General features: G+C 44.0%; 2 protein-coding genes across 4 annotated transcripts in view; one reads left to right on the top strand and one right to left on the bottom strand.

Moving 5' to 3' along the window:
* TRMT2A (tRNA methyltransferase 2 homolog A) overlaps positions 1-6,941 on the bottom strand; it is a 23,051-nt gene extending 16,110 nt beyond the window's left edge. The window contains exons 1-3 of one of the 3 annotated variants that reach the window (XM_070762725.1): positions 6,801-6,941; positions 2,500-3,099; positions 1,618-1,726 (exon numbers count right to left, since the gene is read on the bottom strand). In XM_070762725.1, the coding sequence (XP_070618826.1) occupies positions 1,618-1,726; positions 2,500-3,098 (708 nt within the window). In that variant the 5' untranslated portion in view covers position 3,099; positions 6,801-6,941. Of the gene's footprint in view, positions 1-1,617; positions 1,727-2,499; positions 3,100-5,953; positions 6,187-6,800 lie in introns of those variants that run through there. The other 2 variants (XM_070762724.1, XM_070762722.1) reach the window with 2 other exon arrangements.
* On the top strand, positions 6,053-18,851 carry RANBP1 (RAN binding protein 1). Its single transcript, XM_070762726.1, has 6 exons — positions 6,053-6,624; positions 8,323-8,459; positions 13,263-13,420; positions 14,466-14,594; positions 16,043-16,108; positions 17,846-18,851. Exons 1-6 carry the CDS (start codon positions 6,610-6,612, stop codon positions 17,968-17,970), a joined length of 630 nt encoding a protein of 209 aa, XP_070618827.1. The 5' UTR covers positions 6,053-6,609; the 3' UTR covers positions 17,971-18,851.

The following is an 18,851-nucleotide window of genomic DNA, read 5'->3' as shown; positions in this document are numbered from 1 at the left end:
CAGAGCCAAAGATTCCTGTCGCTAACAGACATTTGTAAAGTGAGTTTTGCCCCGTTTTATGAACTTCCTCTGCACAGTTGTTAAGAGAATCACATAAGCAGTTGTTAAGTTAGTCACACGATGGCTGGGTGAAGCCAGCTTCTCTCATGGGCTTCACGTCAGGTTGTAAAAGGGGATCCCAGCACCCCGAGACTGCAGCGGACATAAATATGAATTTATGAATTTTGTTCCCATGGCCACGGGGAATGCTGCAACGGACGTGGAGAAAAATAGTCACAATTCATCTTTCTCAATGCTAGGGTAACTTCAAGGAGGACACTAAATGAATAGTTATAACTCGAGGATTACCCGCACCTTAGTCACTAAGCAACCGGTCCTATGTTTAAAGACTACCTGTATCCATTCAACCAGGGGTGAGTTTCCCATTTTGCCGCTACCAGTCCACCGCATATACCTGGTTGCTTCACGTGCCTATGCCCAGTTGGCACAAACGCCTGGTCTTCCGCGCATGCCCTTTTTGTGTGCGTGTCTTTCATGCATGCACCCGACCTCAAAAATGTCCCTACATTATTATTATTTATTATTATTATTATTATTATTATTTATTAGATTTGTATGCCGCCCCTCTCCGAAGACTCGGGGCGGCTAACAACAATATAAAAAGACAATGTAAACAAATCTAATATTAAAAACAATCTAAAAAACCCCAATTTAAAAAACCACTCATACATACAAGCATACCATGTATAAATTCTATAAGCCTAGGGGGAAGGGAAATTTCAGTTCCCCCATGCCTGACGACAGAGGTGGGTTTTAAGGAGCTTGCGAAAGGCAAGGAGGGTGGGGGCAACTCTGATATCTGGGGGGAGCTGGTTCCAGAGGGTCGGGGCCGCCACAGAGAAGGCTCTTCTCCTGGGTCCCGCCACACGACATTGCTTAGTCGACGGGACCGGAGAAGGCCAACTCATAGGACATCATAAACCAGTGATGGCAAACCAAAGGTGGCAGGTGGAACCATATCTGCTGGCACGCAAGCCGTTGCCCTAGCTCAGCTCCAATGTGCATGTATGAGTTGGCCAGCTCATTTTTGGCTTGCACAGGCTCTGGGAGGGTGTTTTTGGCTTCCAGAGAGCCTCCAGGGTGATGGGGGAGGGCATTTTTACCCTCCCCTGGGTCCAGGGAAGCCTTTGGAGGCTGGGGAGGGCAAAACACGAGCCTACTGGGCCCACCAGAAGTTCGGAAACAAGCCGTTTCCAGCCTCCAGAGGGCCTCCGGGTGACAGGGGAAGCTGTTTTCGCCCTCCCCAGGCACTCACACATGTGTGATAACGCTCGCCCACACTCTTTTGGCACCCGAGGAAAAAAAGGTTTGTCATTAGTGTCATAGAGGAATGCCCCCTCTTCCCCCTCCCCAGCTCTATGATGTCCTATGTAGGGACGTTTTCGCTACCAGTTTGGGCGAACCAGTGCAAACCAGCTGAATACCACTGCATTCAACCCTTTATGCCTCTCGGCAGCTAAGTGCAAAGATCAAGGCTGAGTAAGGTACATCCTGCATTTTATTTCCGCTCAAACTTCGATAGAACGGGTATCGCACAAAATCCTCAGTATGCATGACCTGTAAGGGGGACGGCTTCACTCCCTCCAAGGAGCAACAAAGCCCATCGTGCTTCTCCTTTTGCAGGAACAGCCACGGGAGCAGCACTCGGTTGTTGTTTCCCATGTCCCTGAAATCAAAAGTTCAAGGAAAAAAAAGGGTTATTGGAGGTAAGCAAGAAGAAAATGACCACACCAAAATTGAGGACCCATCAAACGAAACATCATCGCTTAAGCTGTAATTGGTGTTTTTAATAGGAAAGTAAACCCAAGAATAAGGGGGCACAATATGATGTTAACTGGGGGAAAGATCAGAAACAACGTGAGAAAATATGATTTTACTGAAAGAGTAGTAGATGCTTGGAACAAACATCCAGAAGACATGGTTGGTAAATCCACAGGAACTGAATTTAAACATGCCTGGGATAAACATATATCCATCCTAGGATAAAATACAGGAAATAGTATAAGGGCAGACTAGATGGATCAGGAAGTCTTTTTCTGCCGTCAGTCTTCTATGTTTCTATGTGGTTTATGACATGTCCAGTGAGGAGGCGGGAAACATGATCATGAGGACACATAAACTAGATGAGCTCAGTTCTGACTGCATTGTAGTACTGCCGAAATGTCGCTCCTAATAAATGTCTATATTTCTTTTGGGGTTTGGCTCGTGGCTCCTGAATTAATCAGGGCATCTTTTGGAAACTTTACCGGCATCTTTTAAGTTTGCTCCATAGAGTTTGGAGAGCTGGGTCAGAACATAGAGAAGTTCACCAGGGTCAGAATTTATCTATTTATTTATTGGATTTATATGCCGCCCCTCTCCAAGGACTCAGGGCAGCTTACGGCATATAAAAAAAGGTATCTGTTCCAGGGCAATGAAGCTTCCCGAAAAGCAAATTACCTGGTCAGTTTCGCCAACACTTCTTCACACTGCTGCTTCTTCTTCGCCAGCTGTTCTTCATAGGGCACGGCCCACAAAGGAGTCACCACATCTGCTATCTGTTTACTCAGAGGCTCCTCTTTGCCGTCTTTGGACGGAGCCGGGCGCTTGGGCGACAACTCTTGGCCACCTTCCTCTCTCTTCCTCTTCTTCAAAATGGGGTCTGCTTTCGGTTTGGCCAAGCGGACGCTCAGGTTCCGGTTCTTCCACCGGACCCCGTGGAGAACCTTCATCGCTTTGTCCCTTTCTTCCTCGCTCTTGAAGGTGACGAAAGCGAAGGTCTGTTTCCCCATCAGTTTGATCTTGTGCGGGTTAAGTCCGTACCTGGCAAGGAATTTCTTGACTTCGTTAAAGCCGACGTACCTTGGGAGGTTCTGAAGTTCCACCTTGTAGATTTCTGAAGTGAACAAGTCCTCTTTAATGTACCTGTACATGTTGGAAGAAGCATCTGAAGAGGTCTTTGTATTTGTTTCTTCGGTCTGGATCGCCGATTCGGGAGTCGTACAAGGTGGATCCAGCGAGCGCATGCAATCCTTGTTTTCTTCCATTATTTCAGCCATTCTGTCAAGAAAAATACCAGGTTTTGACTCTCCAACAGCACGTAAACCCTGAACCAAATAACAGGGAGATCATCTGAGGGTAAAACTAGCCGAATGAATGCTCTTCTGGCTGTGGCGAGGGGGACGTTTGCCCAGGTTCGCCTGGTGCACCAGTTGCGGTCCTATCTGGACCGGGACTCACTGCTCACAGTCACTCGCGCCCTCATCACCTCGAGGTTCGACTACTGTAACGCTCTCTACATGAGGCTACCTTTGAAAAGTGTTTGGAAACTTCAGATCGTGCAGAATGCAGCTGCGAGAGCAATCATGGGCTTCCCTAAATATGCCCATGTCACACCAACACTCCGCAGTCTGCATTGGTTGCCGATCAGTTTCTGGTCACAATTCAAAGTGTTGGTTATGACCTATAAAGCCCTTCATGGCATCGGACCAGAATACCTTCCGGACCGCCTTCTGCCGCACGAATCCCAGTGACTGGTTAGGTCCCACAGAGTTGGCCTTCTCCGGGTCCCGTCGACTAAACAATGTCGTCTGGCGGGACCCAGGGGAAGAGCCTTCTCTGTGGTGGCCCCGACCCTCTGGAACCAGCTCCCCCCGGGAGATTAGAACTGCCCCCACCCTCCTTGCCTTTCGCAAACTCCTTAAGACCCATCTCTGTCGTCAGGCATGGGGGAATTGAGACATCTCCCCCGGGCCTATACAGTTTATGCATGGTATGGTTGTGTGTATGTTTGCTTTTAATAATGGGGTTTTTAGTGTTTTTTAAATTATTAGATTTGTTGTACATTGTTTTGTTGTTGCTGTGAGCCGCCCCAAGTCTACGGAGAGGGACGGAATACAAATCTAAGAAAGAAAGAAAGAAAGAAAGGAAGGAAGGAAGAAAGGAAGGAGGAAGAAAGAAAAAAAGAAAAAGAAAGAAAGAAAGAAAGTAAGTAAGTCAGAAAATGTTAATAAATCACAATTAAACTGCATGGCAAGGATTACAGACAATCTTTGTGACGCCTAGCCAGAGTTATGATGGATTACTAGAATACTGCCTTACTTAACCACCAGATGGGAGGAGGTGTTTTAAAAATACAGTGATACCTTGTCTTACAAACTTAATTGGTTCCGGGACGAGGTTATTAAGGTGAAAGGTTTGTAAGACGAAACAATGTTTCCCATAGGAATCAATGGAAAAGCAATTAATGCGCGCAAGCCCAAAATTCACCCCTTTTGCCAGCCGAAGCGCCCGTTTTTGCGCTGCTGGGATTCCCCTGAGGCTCCCCTCCATGGGAAACCCCACCTCCGGACCTCCGTTGCCAGCGAAGCACCTGTTTTTGCGCTGCTGGGATTCCCCTGCAGCATCACAAAAACACGGAAGTCCGGAGGTGGGGTTTCCCATAGAGGGGAGCCTCAGGGGAATTCCCAGCAGCACAAAAACGGGTGCTTTGCTGGCAACGGAAGTCTGGAGGCGGGGCATCCCAGAGACGGCGGTGGGTTTGTAAGGTGAAAATAGTTTGTAAGAAGAGGCAAAGAAATCTTAAACCTCGGGTTTGTATCTCGAAAAGTTTGTATGACGAGGTATCACTGTATAAACAAAAATAGTAATCGGTGCCTTCCAAAAGTAATGCAATTGGAAGGACCTCGGGAAGTCTTCTAGTCCAACCCCTCCTCTCATCCAAAAGGTTAAACCAGTCTATTTTTGAAAAGCGAATGGTTTTCAGCTAAACTGGCCATGGTTGTGTTTTATTAAGAGGTTTTGTACAGAAAAAAATATGGAAGAAAATACACAAATGGCTACAGGAAATAACACGCGATACAATAGAATTCACCCCTGAACTGTTCTTAATGGGAATCTTCAAAAAGGAATATAGTAAGGGAATAAAAAATACTGCACTTAAGGACAGCAGCCTTGATCGTCTGCCCAATTCTGGAAAAACATTGAGATATCTCCAAAAAAATTAATAATAAATAAGATCTATGATTGCTTTGAGATGGACAAACTTACATTGGAATTAAGAGATCAAAAAGAATCAGATTACTATGAAACATGGGAACAATGGTACAAATGGGTTGAATTAAGAAAACCAAACAAGAAAATTATAGGTAACAGAATTAGCAAACTGTAAATATGTAAATAAAAGGTATAAGAATTATGTAAATATAAACAGGAATATAGAACTATAGTATATTATCGAGGTAAAGAAATAACACTGGAATGAGTATTGTGATGAAATATAGATATGTGACAGTTTATTTTTCTTTTCTGTTATGCACCAATGCAGAATTACTAAAAGTATAATTATGTCATTGACTTTAAACAAAATGTTTTTAAAAACCAATAGTTTATTATTATATAAAAAAAAATTGTATTCAATGGTCTTTTAAAGATGTCTTTTTCCCGTTGCAAGTTGCCCAGTGTCCTTCATGAGTTGGGCGGCATGTAAATTAAATAAATCTATTAGTTTTGTGCGATTTCTGGTGGTAATTTTAAAGGTTTTTTTAATTTGTATTGAAATGCTGCCTGGAGAATTCTGGGAATTGAAGTCCATCTGAAAGTTGCCAAGGTTGAGAAACCAACAGGGTTCTTGACCAGGGAAGGCGGGGAGAGGGAAAGGGGACCTCAAGGCATCCCATTGAACAAGATGCTTTTCCATAAGAGGGAGGTAGGATTTAAGACTACATCCCCCAGAACCCCCTGCGAAGGCGTCCTCCAACCCAGCGCCCTCTAACCGAGCCTCCTACAAGCGGGGCATTCCAGAATTCGCAATCTATCCGCATCCGGAGGGCGCCAGGCTGGGGAAGGTTGCAGGGACGACCCTATGCTCGGTCAGAAGCCCCAGAGGTCCCTCCAGTGGGGACTTTCCACTCACCTTTCACCTGCCGCCGGACCCACCAAGCGAGCCGGCCCTAAAAGACCCGCCTCGCACAGCGCAGGCGCAGGGAAGGAAACAAGGGCGGGGCTTCGAAGAGGATTGGGCCGGCCTGACCCCGCATGCGCGTTAACATCGTTCTGCCTCGCTTCGGCTTTTGGGGTTTTTCCCCCTCTCTCGGAGTCTAAAGCGAGGCTGAAAAAAAGAATCCCCGTATGTGCGTCCTTGCGCGCACGCGCGTCGCCCCTCGAGGGGGAGGTGTTCGCGCGAGGGCCGACGGGAAGGAGGGAGGCCAGGCCTCTCCACACGCTGCTATAGAACCCGACCGTTTCTCTCCTCTCCTGCCTCAGTCCTACGCGAGAAAGTTTGTTCCTCGCCCGCCGGGCCGGGGAGAACGGCGACTGAAAAAAAAACCGGGCCTTACTTGGCTTATAGAATAAGCCAGTCGAGGCTAGGCCCAGTCTTTTTTCCCATTCCCGTCAGTCTTTGCGGCGGCGGCAAAAGCAGCGCGGGCCGCGCGGTGGGCGTGACCGCGGCGTCGCGTGGGTGGAGCCAAAGGCGGCGCAGCGACGGAGCTCGCGGCGGGAGCGGGCAGCGGAGGCGGGAAGCCGCACGGCGACGGAGAACGAGCCCAACGGAGGAGCGGCAGCCCCACCATGGCCGACACGAAGGTGAGGGGAGCCGAAGAAGCGGAGGGAGGGGTGCCCGGCCCCGCTAGGCCCCTCATGAGCGGGGTGGCCTTCCCTCACTGGCCTGAAGGGGGGAAGGGGCTCGGCTCCCGTGATCCTCCCCCCACGAATATTACCCCCCTCCGAATCTTACTCCTCCCTCCCGGGCGGTTGCGCACCGTGAGTGCCGTCTGGGACTTCATTTCCCAGCATGCCTTGCCTTTGCCGGCTACGGCCGGGCCTTCGGGGAGTCGTAGTCTCGGCGGGAGAGAGGGGATCCTGCGGCCTCGTGCTTTGCTCCTCCCTTTTGGGCCGGCCCACGTGCTCGCCCGGGATGGGGGAGGGAATGGGGGAAACGGCGGGAAGGGTCCGGATCGAGCCACTCCCCCTACCCCCCCCAAAGCCCCGGGGGGGGTCTTTTACTTTCCTCCCGTGGCCTATGGGGCGGGGGAGTGTTCATTTTTGGCATTCCAAACCTAGCCCCTCCCTCAAAATTGTTCCCCCCCCCGGAAGAATGGTCTCTCCCCATGAGGGTCTTCCCCTGCTTGGATATCGGCAACCAACCATCCCTGGCCCCAAAGGCGATGCCCGCCTATTGTTTCCGCCAGGAACCCCATGCATGGCCCTAATAATTATTATTTATTGCATTAATTAATTGTTACTAAATTTTCACGGCGCTCATCTCCCCTGTGAGGTGTCTCTGGACCCCAGTGTTCTTATGTAGGCGTCCCCCTCCCCAAAGCAAGGAAGCAAAATTTCGAACTTGCATGGTGCATTAAAAAAATGTTTATAATTTTTATGCCTGTCTTAAACTTTTGCAAAACATTCTTGTGGGCTTCCTAGGCTTACCAGTCTTTGCCTTAAAAATGATGGGGGTGCTTTGGTTGAGCTGGGTTACATCTATGGAGGCTGTTGTGCTTTGGAGATTTAAACTGAGAAGGCGTTAAAAGTGTTTGATTTCGTGAATGCCAGCAAAAAGGAGTGGGGGAAAGAATCGGACAACATCCCCACCCATTGAGAACTGCTGGGCCAAACAAACAACATTGATTTGTTAAATCGGGATTTTTCAGGTCCCTGGACTGAAAATTTTAAAGAAAGCAGCAGACGTCTTTGGGCCTTCCAGCAAACTAAATTGCTGTATAAAAAATGTGTGAAAGTCACTTTGGCCATTAATTGTTTCAAGGATCTTCAGATTTTTAAAATCCTCATTTATATTGTAGCCATCAAATTCCAATTAATCTGTTTTCATTCTTCATTTTGGACTAAAATACAAACAAGGGTATGCACAATTTGTTTATCCTTTATTTCTCTGCTGACTTTTTTACTTCCTTTTGCTTCCTCGAAATTTTGCTTCCTTGCTTTGGGGAGGGGGACGCCTGCATAAGAACACTGGGGTCGAGAGATTAGATTAGATGTCAACCTATCATCTAAAGTTTTAAAAGTAATTAGGTAGCTAAAACATTCTAAAGTTTAGAAAGTGTATCTAAAAACATGATTTGGAGATTTCTACTTGTGAGTTTTTTTAACTCTTCTTTTGTAGTTCTGTTGACTCCCTCTCCCCCCCCAAAAAAAAACCCCTGCTGCTGTTTTCAAAATGAAATAATGAAATACAAACTGGTGTGTTTATGAGAATGTCTATCTTAACTCTGAAATGATCTCTAATAAGCCTTTGATGCACTTCATGCCTTTTCATCTTTGCAGGATGTACACGAGGAGCATGACTCAGCAACTGACAATGCAGATGATTCTAACCACGACCCGCAATTTGAGCCCATCGTTTCTTTGCCTGAGCAAGAGATCAGAACTCTTGAAGAAGACGAGGAAGAGGTTTTCAAAATGTAAGCTTCCTGCAACTAAATCAGCAGACTGTCTTAACTTTCAGGAAGTAAACTTTCCAGGTGTAAAACTGAAGTACCAATTTTGTGGCAAATGTGATGGTGTGACAGGCTTAATTTTTAACAAAACAGGTTGTTTAAACTCACTTCAGTATTGGAGCTCTAGGACAGGGGTTCCCAACCCTGTGGGCTGCAGGCTTGCCAGTGAGCTGTGAGGAGTTTGTAAGCTCACACGCACATCTTGTAAATGGGTGCACGCTCCATTTAAGTGAGCGACAGGCACACATGCATGCCACTTGTGCAAATGGAGCTGCACGCTTTCCAGCTGCTCACACAGAATATCCCCCCCCCATCCAGAAACATTGGGGAACTCTGCTCTAAGACAATAAAGTTGATGGCGTTAGCAGAGGTGGTGAAATTGATTCCCTAAATTAAAGAATGTGCCTAGTTTTGTTTCTAATTGGAAACCACCTCTGCACTTTCTGCTTGATGAAATTTGAGTTTAGGTTTCTGTGATTAAAATGATTTTGTAATTGATAGAAGTAACTGAAATGTAAAGTAAAAGGTCTATTTTTATTTTAGTATGCTGCACTGAAAAAAGTCAGAAATCATTACTTTATTTATTTATTTATTTATTTATTTATTCAATTTTTATGCCTGCCTTCTCTTTAGTCTAAGGAGAAGGGCAAACCTAAGGAAAGAGCTACCAAAATACTTTCAGCTTGTCAATTGACCCACTAGAGGCAACAATACTTTATACCAGGGGTTGGCAAAGTTGGCTCTTCTATGACTTGTGAACTTCAACTCCCAGAGTTCCTGAGCAAGTCATGCTAGCCCAGGAATTCTGGGAGTTGAAGTCCACATGTCATAGAAAAACCAACTTTGCCTACCACTGCTTTAGACCATTGCTACACAACACTGAAAGATGCTTATAGGCCTTTACCACGAGCAGCTGTGGGATACTCTGATCATTGCACGAGTCACCTTGTACCTGTTTACAGGCAAAGATTTAAAACCACAAAATTAACATTTAAATCAGTGAAGATTGAAATGAGGCAGCAAAGTTAAAGTTACAGGCTTTTAAGATACTTCTGCAGATCTGGATGAACTCACAGATACTATAACATCATATGTCAGCTTCTATGAAGACCTATGTGTACCAACTAAGAACTTGCAGATATACAGCAACAAAAAACCTTGGTTCACAGCTAAACTTAAGCAACTACATCGTTCCAAAGAAGAAGCCTATAGAAAAGATAATAAAATGCAATTATAATCAGAGATCAGAGCAAAAAAAAAAGCTACTCTGAAAAGCTGCAGAATCAGTTCTCAAAACATGAACCAGCAAATGTGGAGAACACTTCAAAATATCATTGGTTATGGCAAACCACCTTCCCAGGCTGAAGGAAGTCTGCAATTGGCAGATGGCCTGACCATGTTATACTGCAAGGAAAGGGAAACTACAGCCACCTATTTCTACAACCCCCATCCCAGACACCAACAACAGCCAAGCCTTCTACAACTAACCCCATACCATTGGATTCACAATCCCTAGTGATGACAAAAAAGTAAGTGCAAGACCTATTTCACAGACAAAAGCCAGGAAAAGTTCCAGGCCCAGAAAAGATAACTCCTTGCTTAAAAGTCTATGCTGATCAATTGTTCCGAATCTTCAGTAAATCGCTAGAGATGTGCTATGTTCCTTCTTACTTCAAACGCTCGACTATCATCCCGGTGCCAAAGAAGCCCTCCATCAACGAACTGAATGACTACAGACCAGTTGCTCTAACTTCTATAGTTATGAAAACCTCTGAAAGGCTAGTGCTGTCTCACTGGAAACCATCACGGATCCACTGTTAGACCCCCCTGCAATTTGCATACCGAGCAAACAGATCAACATGATGCTTTGCACTACATCCTGCAACATCTTGAATCCAAAGACCTGCGGAATTTTATTTCAACACTCAATACCATTGTTCCAAACACATTTCTAACTAAGTTGAACCGGCTAGCGGTACCTGAACACACTTGTAAGTGGATCATAAGCTTTCTTACAGGAAGCAGCAGATTAAGCTAAGGAGAATCACATCAGATACCTGTACGATTAGCATAGGGACCTCCGAAAACAGTGTCGTTTCTCCATGGCTGCATCTCTAATGATCCATGAAGTTTGCAGGTGACACAACAGTGATCAGACTCATTCAAGACAGCGATGAATCCACATATAGATAAGAGGTTGAACAACTAACCTTGTGGCATGATCAGGACAATCTGGAACTGAATGCACTCAAAACCGTAGAAATGGTGGTCGACTTTAGGAGAAACCCGCCCATACTTCCGTCTCTTACAATACTAGATAACACAGTATCAACAGTAGAGACCTTAAAATTTCTAGGTTCGACCATATTGCAAGATTTTAAATGGACACCGAAGATCAAAAATGTGATTTCAAAAAGCACAACAAAAGAATTTCTTTCTGCACCAATTCAGAAAGCTCAAACTGCCAAAGAGTTGCCGGTACAGTTCTACAGAGGAATTATTGTGTCTCATCTGCACCTCTATAATTACCTGGTTTGGCTCTTTCAACCCAACAAGACAGACACAGACTTCAGAGGATAATCAGAACTGCAGAAAAAACAGTTGCTACCAACCTGCATTCCATAGAAGACCTGTATACTGCACAAGTCAAAAAGAGGGTGGGGAAAATATTTACTGAGCCCTCACATCCTGGACATAATGAGCCGGGGTGGAGCAGCAGGTAGAGTGCTGTACTGCAGGCCACTGAAGCTGACTTGTAGATCTGAAAGTCAGCGGTTCAAATCTCATCACTGGCTCAAGGTTGACTCAGCCTTCCATCCTTACGAGGTGGGTAAAATGAGGACCCGGATTGTGGGGGCAATAGTCTGGCTCTGTTAAAAAGTGCTATTGCTAACATGTTGTAAGCCGCCCTGAGTCTAAGGAGAAGGGCGGCATAAAAAAATCAAATAAACAAATAAATAAATAATCTGTTTCAACTCCTCCACTCAAAATGACACCATAGAGCACTACACACCAGAACAGACACACAAACAGTTTTTCCCCAAATGCCATCACTCTTCTAAGCAAATAATTTCCCTCAACACAGTCAAACTATTTACTAAGTCTGCACTACTATTAATCTTCTTATCATTCAAGTTTCAAGTTTTATTGGATTTATATGCTGCCCCTCTCCGAAAACTCGGGGCGGCTAACAACAATCATGAACAATATACAATAATAATCCAATACTAAAAGCAAATTAAAACCCCTTAATATATAAAACCAAACATACATACAAACATACCATGCATACAATTGTAACGGCCTAGGGGGAGAAAAAGTCTTAATTCCCCCATGCCTGGCGGCAGAGGTGGGTTTTAAGTAGCTTACGAAAGGCAAGGAGGGTGGGGGCAATTCTAATCTCTGGGGAGAGTTGGTTCCAGAGGACTGGGGCCGCCACAGAGAAGGCTCTTCCCCTGGGTCCTGCCAAGTGGCATTGTTTACTTGACGGGATCCGGAGAAGACCCACTCTGTGGGACCTAACTGGCCGCTGGGATTCGTGCAGCAGAAGGCACTCCCTGAGATAATCTGGTCCGGTTCCATGAAGGGCTTTATAGGTCATAACCAACACTTTGAATTGTGACCGGAAACTGGTCAGCAACCAATGCAGACTGCGGAGTGCTGGTGTGACATGGGCATATTTACAGAAGCCCATGATTGCTCTCGCAGCTGCATTCTGCACGATCTGAAGTTTCCGAACACTTTTCAAAGGTAGCCCCATGTAGAGAGGGTTACAGTAGTCGAGCCTCGAGGTGATGAGGGCATGAGTGACTGTGAGCAGTGACTCCCGGTCCAAATAGGGTCGCAACTGGTGCACCAGGCGAACCTGGGCGCACGCCCCCCATCACACATCTCCTCCCACTAATGACTGTATGGCTGTAACTTTGTTGCTTGTATCCTTACAATTTATACTGATTGGTTCCTAATATGATTTGAATGCTTATTTGTACCTGGACTATCATGAAGTGTTGTACCTCATTATTCTTGAGAAACTTTTTTTTTATGTACACCGAGAGCATATGTGTATCTAATCCTTATGTGTCTAATCATACTTAGCCAATAAAGAATTCTATTCTATTTTTAAAAATGTTTGAACTCCATTGTACCTGTCTGAAATTGAATCAGACATCCTGAAACTAAATTTTAAAGGCATTTTATTTTCAAGGAGTTTCTCTAGAAGCATTTATCAAACTATGAACTTTCAGGTTTGTGTTGTCTGTTGTAGAAAATTACCATATTTTTCGGACTATAAGAAGCACCTAGATTTACAGGAAGAAAACAAAAAGAGTTTTGACCTCCACATATCATGTTTTCTCCCTTTCTGGCCCCAAAGGCGCTCTGCAATGCTCCACACATCCTGTTTTTGGTCTGCAGTGTGCTGTGGGATGACTAGGGAGGATGAAAATGTGATGCATGGAGGGTTTGGGAACCCAAAAATGAGCCTGTTTTGGGCAGAAAGGGAACGCATGGAGCACTGCAGAGTGATTCTGGGAGCTGGGGAGGGCAAACATGATGTGTGGACAGTTCGGGGTGCCAAAAACAAGCTCGTATTCGCTCTATATGACTACCAAAATTTCCACACAGTTTTATTTTGGGGGGTGCATCTTATACTCTGAAAAATTCGGTAGTTATCAGTGGTGCTAAAAGATCCTAATTCAGTATAATCTCTGGCATAGTCATTGCCGTTAATTTCTCTTTTTCTTTTCTGCATTTTCTTTTTTCATGAAGGCGAGCAAAACTTTTCCGATTCGCATCAGAAAACGACCTTCCAGAATGGAAAGAACGTGGCACTGGGGATGTAAAACTCCTGAAGCACAGAGATAAGGGGACCATCCGCCTCTTAATGAGGAGAGATAAGACTCTCAAAATCTGTGCTAACCATTACAGTACGTAATTTAGTATTCTTCTAATTAAGATTGCTGCATATGTTGGTGTTGTAATGACAAACTCTTTGGCTCAATGATGTTAGAAAACTACCCTGTTTTCCCCAAAATAAGACATCCCCTGATAATAAGCCCAATCTAGCTGTTAAGTACATGGCAGTATGGCCAAACGCTTATTTCTGGTTCAAAAAAATATAAGACAAGGTCTTGTTTTCGGGAAAACATGGTATATAGGGCCCAATTACTGTATTTGGAGTAATAACTTTATGAAATATATTTGACAATATTTAAAATATAGATAATAGACAACTGGACAGTCATTATTATTATTATTATTATTATTATTATTATTATTTATTGGATTTGTATGCCGCCCCTCTCCACAGACTCGGGGCGGCTAACAACAATGATTAAAAACAACATGTAACAATCCAATTTAATAAAACAACTAAAAACCCTTATTATAAAAACCAAACATACACACAAACATACCATACATAACTTGTAATGGCCCAGGGGAAGGAATATCCTAACTCCCCCATGCCTGGCGACAAAGGTGGGTCTTGAGTAATTTGCAAAAGACAAGGAGGGTGGGGGCCGTTCTAATCTCTGGGGGGAGTTGATTCCAGAGGGCCGGGGCCGCCACAGAGAAGACTCTTCCCCTGAGGCCCGCCAGACGACATTGTTTGGTCGACGGGACCCGGAGAAGGCCAACTCTGTGGGACCTTATCGGCCACTGGGATTCGTGTGGTAGAAGGCGGTTCCAGATGTATTCTGGTCCAATGCCATGAAGGGCTTTAAAGGGCATTAACAACACTTTGAATTGTGACCGGAAACTGATCGGCAGCCAGTGCAGGCCGCGGAGTGTTGCAGAAACGTGGGCGAATCTAGGAAGCCCCACGATGGCTCTCGCGGCCGCATTCTTATTTTCTAGATAGATGTTTAAATCTTCCCTACTGGTTCTTCGCAGCTTTATAACATAGCGTAATAGTTTGTATTATCTTGCTCTATTACCCGTGCCTTTAACTTCTCCCCTCCCTCACTTTAGTAACACCTGTAATGGAGTTGAAGCCCAACGCTGGGAGTGACAGGGCCTGGGTGTGGAATACACATGCTGATTTTGCAGATGAGAGTCCTAAACCAGAGCTTCTGGCAATTCGGTTTTTAAATGCAGAAAGTAAGTTCCTTGTTTTGGAGAAATTTGAATTTTTAAAAAAGCGGGTCTTTCCCTACTTGTGGTTTAGGGAATGGTGGGAAAGCCTCACACTGTTCCATGAGATTTGTTCAAGGTGCCAGGAGGAGACTCAAATTTTTAAGCCACAAGAGAGGCGATCCAATGTATTACAGGGTTATATAGATGGTGTGATGCATCCTTGACATACAATTGAGCCCAAAATTTCTATTGTTAAAAAAAAAGCCAGTTGTGCAGTGTGCTTTGCCCCATTTTACAACCTTTCTTGCCACAGTTTTTCAACTCTCAAAACATCCCTGTCCTCAATTGTGGTCATAAGTCGAGGACTGCTTGTACTTGCAGTGTCTGTCTAGTACTAGACTACAGTGACCTCAAGTGGCCACCGCCTGTCATACCAATTTCACAATTTTGGTTGTATAGAAATTCATTCTGCTCCTATTTATTTATTTATTATTTAGATTTGTATGCCGCCCCTCTCCGCAGACTCGGGGCGGCTCAAAACAGAATACAACAATTCATGACAAATCTAAATTATAATTTAAAGTATTTTAAAAAACCCATTTACTAAGCAAACATACATACAAACATACCATGCATAAATTGTATATGCCCGGGGGAGATGTCTCAGTTCCCCCATGCCTGCCGACAAAGGTGGGTTTTAAGGAGCTTACGAAAGGCAAGGAGAGTAGGGGCAGTTCTAATCTCTGGGGGGAGTTGGTTCCAGAGAGTTGGGGCCGCCACAGAGAAGGCTCTTCCCCTGGGGCCCGCCAACCGACATTGTTTAGTTGACGGGACCCGGAGAAGGCCCACTCTGTGGGACCTAATGGGTCGCTGGGATTCGTGCGGCAGAAGGCGGTCTCGGAGATATTCTGGTCCAGTTCCATGAAGGGCTTTAAAGGTCATAACCAACACTTTGAATTGTGACCAGAAATTGATCGGCAACCAATGCAGACTGCAGAGTGATGGTGAAACATGGGCATACGTGGGTAAGCCCATGACTGCTCTCGCAGCTGCATTCTGCACGATCTGAAGTTTCCGAACACTTTTCAAAGGTAGCCCCATGTAGAGAGCATTACAGTAGTCGAACCTCGAGGTGATGAGGGCATGAGTGACTGTGAGCAGTGATTCCCGGTCCAGATGGGGCTGCAAGTGGTGCACCAGGCGAACCTGGGCAAACGCCTTTTAACCCATTGGTTCTCGACCTTTTGGGGGCTATGCCCCACCTAAGCATCTCTAAAATCCTGATATCCCCCCCCCCCCACTCCGTGACAAAAGGCATCAGGGCTTCTAAAAGGTGAAATTTGTCTGAAATCATATCCACCCCATGCAAATCTTAGCCTCTGGTCTGATGAAGCACATGCTTTCCTACGCAACTCGAATCGCTTGCTTAAAATCCACTGCAACGTATCTCTGGTTTTGCTTCTTCCAAACAGATGCACAGAAATTCAAGGCAAAATTCGAAGAATGTAGGAATGAAGTTGATGAAAAGGGAAAGAACGGTAAGATGTTCATATTTACTTCTGGGGGAAAAAAGAAATTATTACCCTTAAAATATCTGAAACATTTCTGGAGAAGTCCCTAAGAAGTAGGCAAGAGATAAAGTCTCCACCACATATTTTACACAAATTTATTTATTTATTTATTTATTTATTAGATTTGTATGCCGCCCCTCCGTAGACTCGGGGCGGCTCACAACAATAACAAGAACAATGTAAAAAACAAATCTAATAATTTAAAAAACACTAAAAACCCCATTATTAAAAGCAAACATACACACAAACATTCCATGTATAAACTGTATAGGCCCGGGGGAGATGTGTCAATTCCCCCATGCCTGACGGCAGAGATGGGTCTTAAGAACTTTACGAAAGGCAAGGAAGGTAGGGGCAGTTCTAATCTCCGGGGGGAGCTGGTTCCAGAGGGTCGGGGCCGCCACAGAGAAGGCTCTTCTCCTGGGTCCCGCTAAATGACTGTTTAGTCGATGGGACCCGGAGAAGGCCAACTCTGTGGGACCTAACCGGTCACTGGGATTCATGCGGCAAGATATCTATAGACTTCAGATGTGTCACCTAGGGCAGGCATTAAAGGAGGCAATCTCTCTCTCTCCTTTGCTCAGCCTGCCATTTAATACTCATTTTGTGCCAATTCTTGATTTTGCTTCTTTATTTTTCCTTGCTGGAAAAGAAATAATATAATATTTTTGTCTTTAATCATCCATTCTTTTAGTTGTAGGAAATACATTCAGAATTTGTCTTTGGGGAATATCCCTTCTTATTCTCCCTTGTCTTTTATGGTTGTTAGCTCAACTTCATGAAAATATTCCAATATCATTTATTTAGCCAAATGGAATTTTAAAAAAAATGAATGGGCTGCTATTCAATATGGTACAAGTAGTCCTTGACTGACAGCCAGTCCTCACACCTGCAACCATTGCATCATTCCCCACAGTCACGTGATCAAAATCCAGGCGCTTGGCAATTAATGTGTGTGACTGTCCTGAGATCACATGATCAATATTTGCAACTGTTTCCAACAAAGTCAGTTGGGGGGGGGGGAAAGCCATATCCCCTTAAAAACGACACTTAACGATTGAAGCATAAAATTGGGTGTGATTCATTTAACATCATTAATGATGGAAGAATTATAGTCGTAAATCACGGAGTACCTGTGTCTATGAAATTGGGTACCTTTAGCTTTAATGACAGAATTATTTTTCCATCTGGTCGGATGTGGGAAATGAAGCAATATTTTTGTGTTTCGATGCCCTCCATATTCTACACAGTAGGTTTTCCATTTTCATATGTATTGGCAGGCTCACTCTGCGCGTGACTACAATAGTCACAGTGCTTTTTAAGTCTGCTAGAGTAGCAGTCCAGAGTTAAAATGAAGCATTTCCTTCCTTGTGGATTTCTGTTTCCATTGCCTTGGCACATCACATTTAATGCTGAACCGATTTTTTAACTTGTTAAACTTGTGAAAATGCTACACTTTCAAGTAATTCTTAGATATTCAGGCAAAGCAAATTGGAAAATGATTTTCTTTTTCGTGTATATATTTGAACTACATTAGCAAAAGGTTCTCATGTTATTTCAGTTTTTGGCATATCTCTATATGTGTAGGTCAAACTCATTAGGCACCTTATTACAAAGACAATGTTTTCCCTGCTGTATTCCATAGGATTGTTTCCAAGTAATGCCTATTAAATGTTAATGGTCTGTACTGACATTTTGTTTTAGTAAAAACAGACAAAAACGATAGCGCTGAGAAAATTGCTGAAAAATTAGAAGACCTTTCTGTAAAGGACGAGTGCAAAGAATCGGAGAAGAAAGAAAACAAGGAAAAGACTGAAGATAAGCAATAAATCATTTTGGGCCTTGTGTTTTTATTTTTCTTTTATTTTTCTTTTATTTTTTTCTTAATTTTTACAAGGGACTTTATAATGAACTGTATTCTAATGTTTTTTTTTTTCTAAACTTTTGCCATTTTGGAAGAATTCTCCAGGAAAAAAAAAACAACCATTCCCCAGTCATGAAAATGTACTGTGCTAAAACTCGCTTTTCCATAGTGGAAATACTTATTTATAGTCATCCAGGAGAGTGAATAAATAAAGCTTTGGAATCGGTATGAAAAAGGACAGGGTTTTCTATATACACTTCATGTGTGGCTGCCCTTGTTACCTTGAGTTATGTGTTTGGGTGCCTATTTTAGGTGAGGTATAGTGTAACTGAATTCTACTGATTGGGAAAAAAAGAGAGAGCAACAAAAGATGTTTCTAATGCATTGTGGCTGAATGTTGTAATGACTGAAAGGAGAAATTTTATGCTAAGGTTCCTTTTCTTGTAACTGAGGTTTGAGTGACCTTAAGTGTTCTGGTGCAGATTTATTAGAAGCAAATGGCATGTCCCTTAAAATCTAATGTTATCCCACAACGGCCTATGATGTGTTTCAAAATATTGTGGTTTCTTTTGGTCGTCGTCAGCGATCCAGAAAGGCAGAAAATAATATCTTTTAAATTTTTATCAAAAGTGAGAGATGTCCAGTGAATGCGATGTTTTGTTTTGTTTTTTTAAGCTGTTTCAAAGGCCTCTTTTTCCTGACAAGCAAAATCCTTCTTTGCAAATCTGGACAGGCTCTTCTTCTGTGTAAAGAGGGCAGAAGTCCAGTTCCTTCTGTATAACAATTTTCAGTATAAACTCTCCATGTAGGTATGAAGACAAGTAATAACATTTTCTGTTGCTTTGC

Source organism: Erythrolamprus reginae, chromosome 10 (assembly GCF_031021105.1).
Source record: "Erythrolamprus reginae isolate rEryReg1 chromosome 10, rEryReg1.hap1, whole genome shotgun sequence".
Classification (NCBI taxonomy): Eukaryota; Metazoa; Chordata; class Lepidosauria; order Squamata; family Dipsadidae; genus Erythrolamprus; species Erythrolamprus reginae.
Note: the sequence above shows the minus strand (reverse complement) of the source record. Positions and strands in the feature narration are given on the sequence as shown.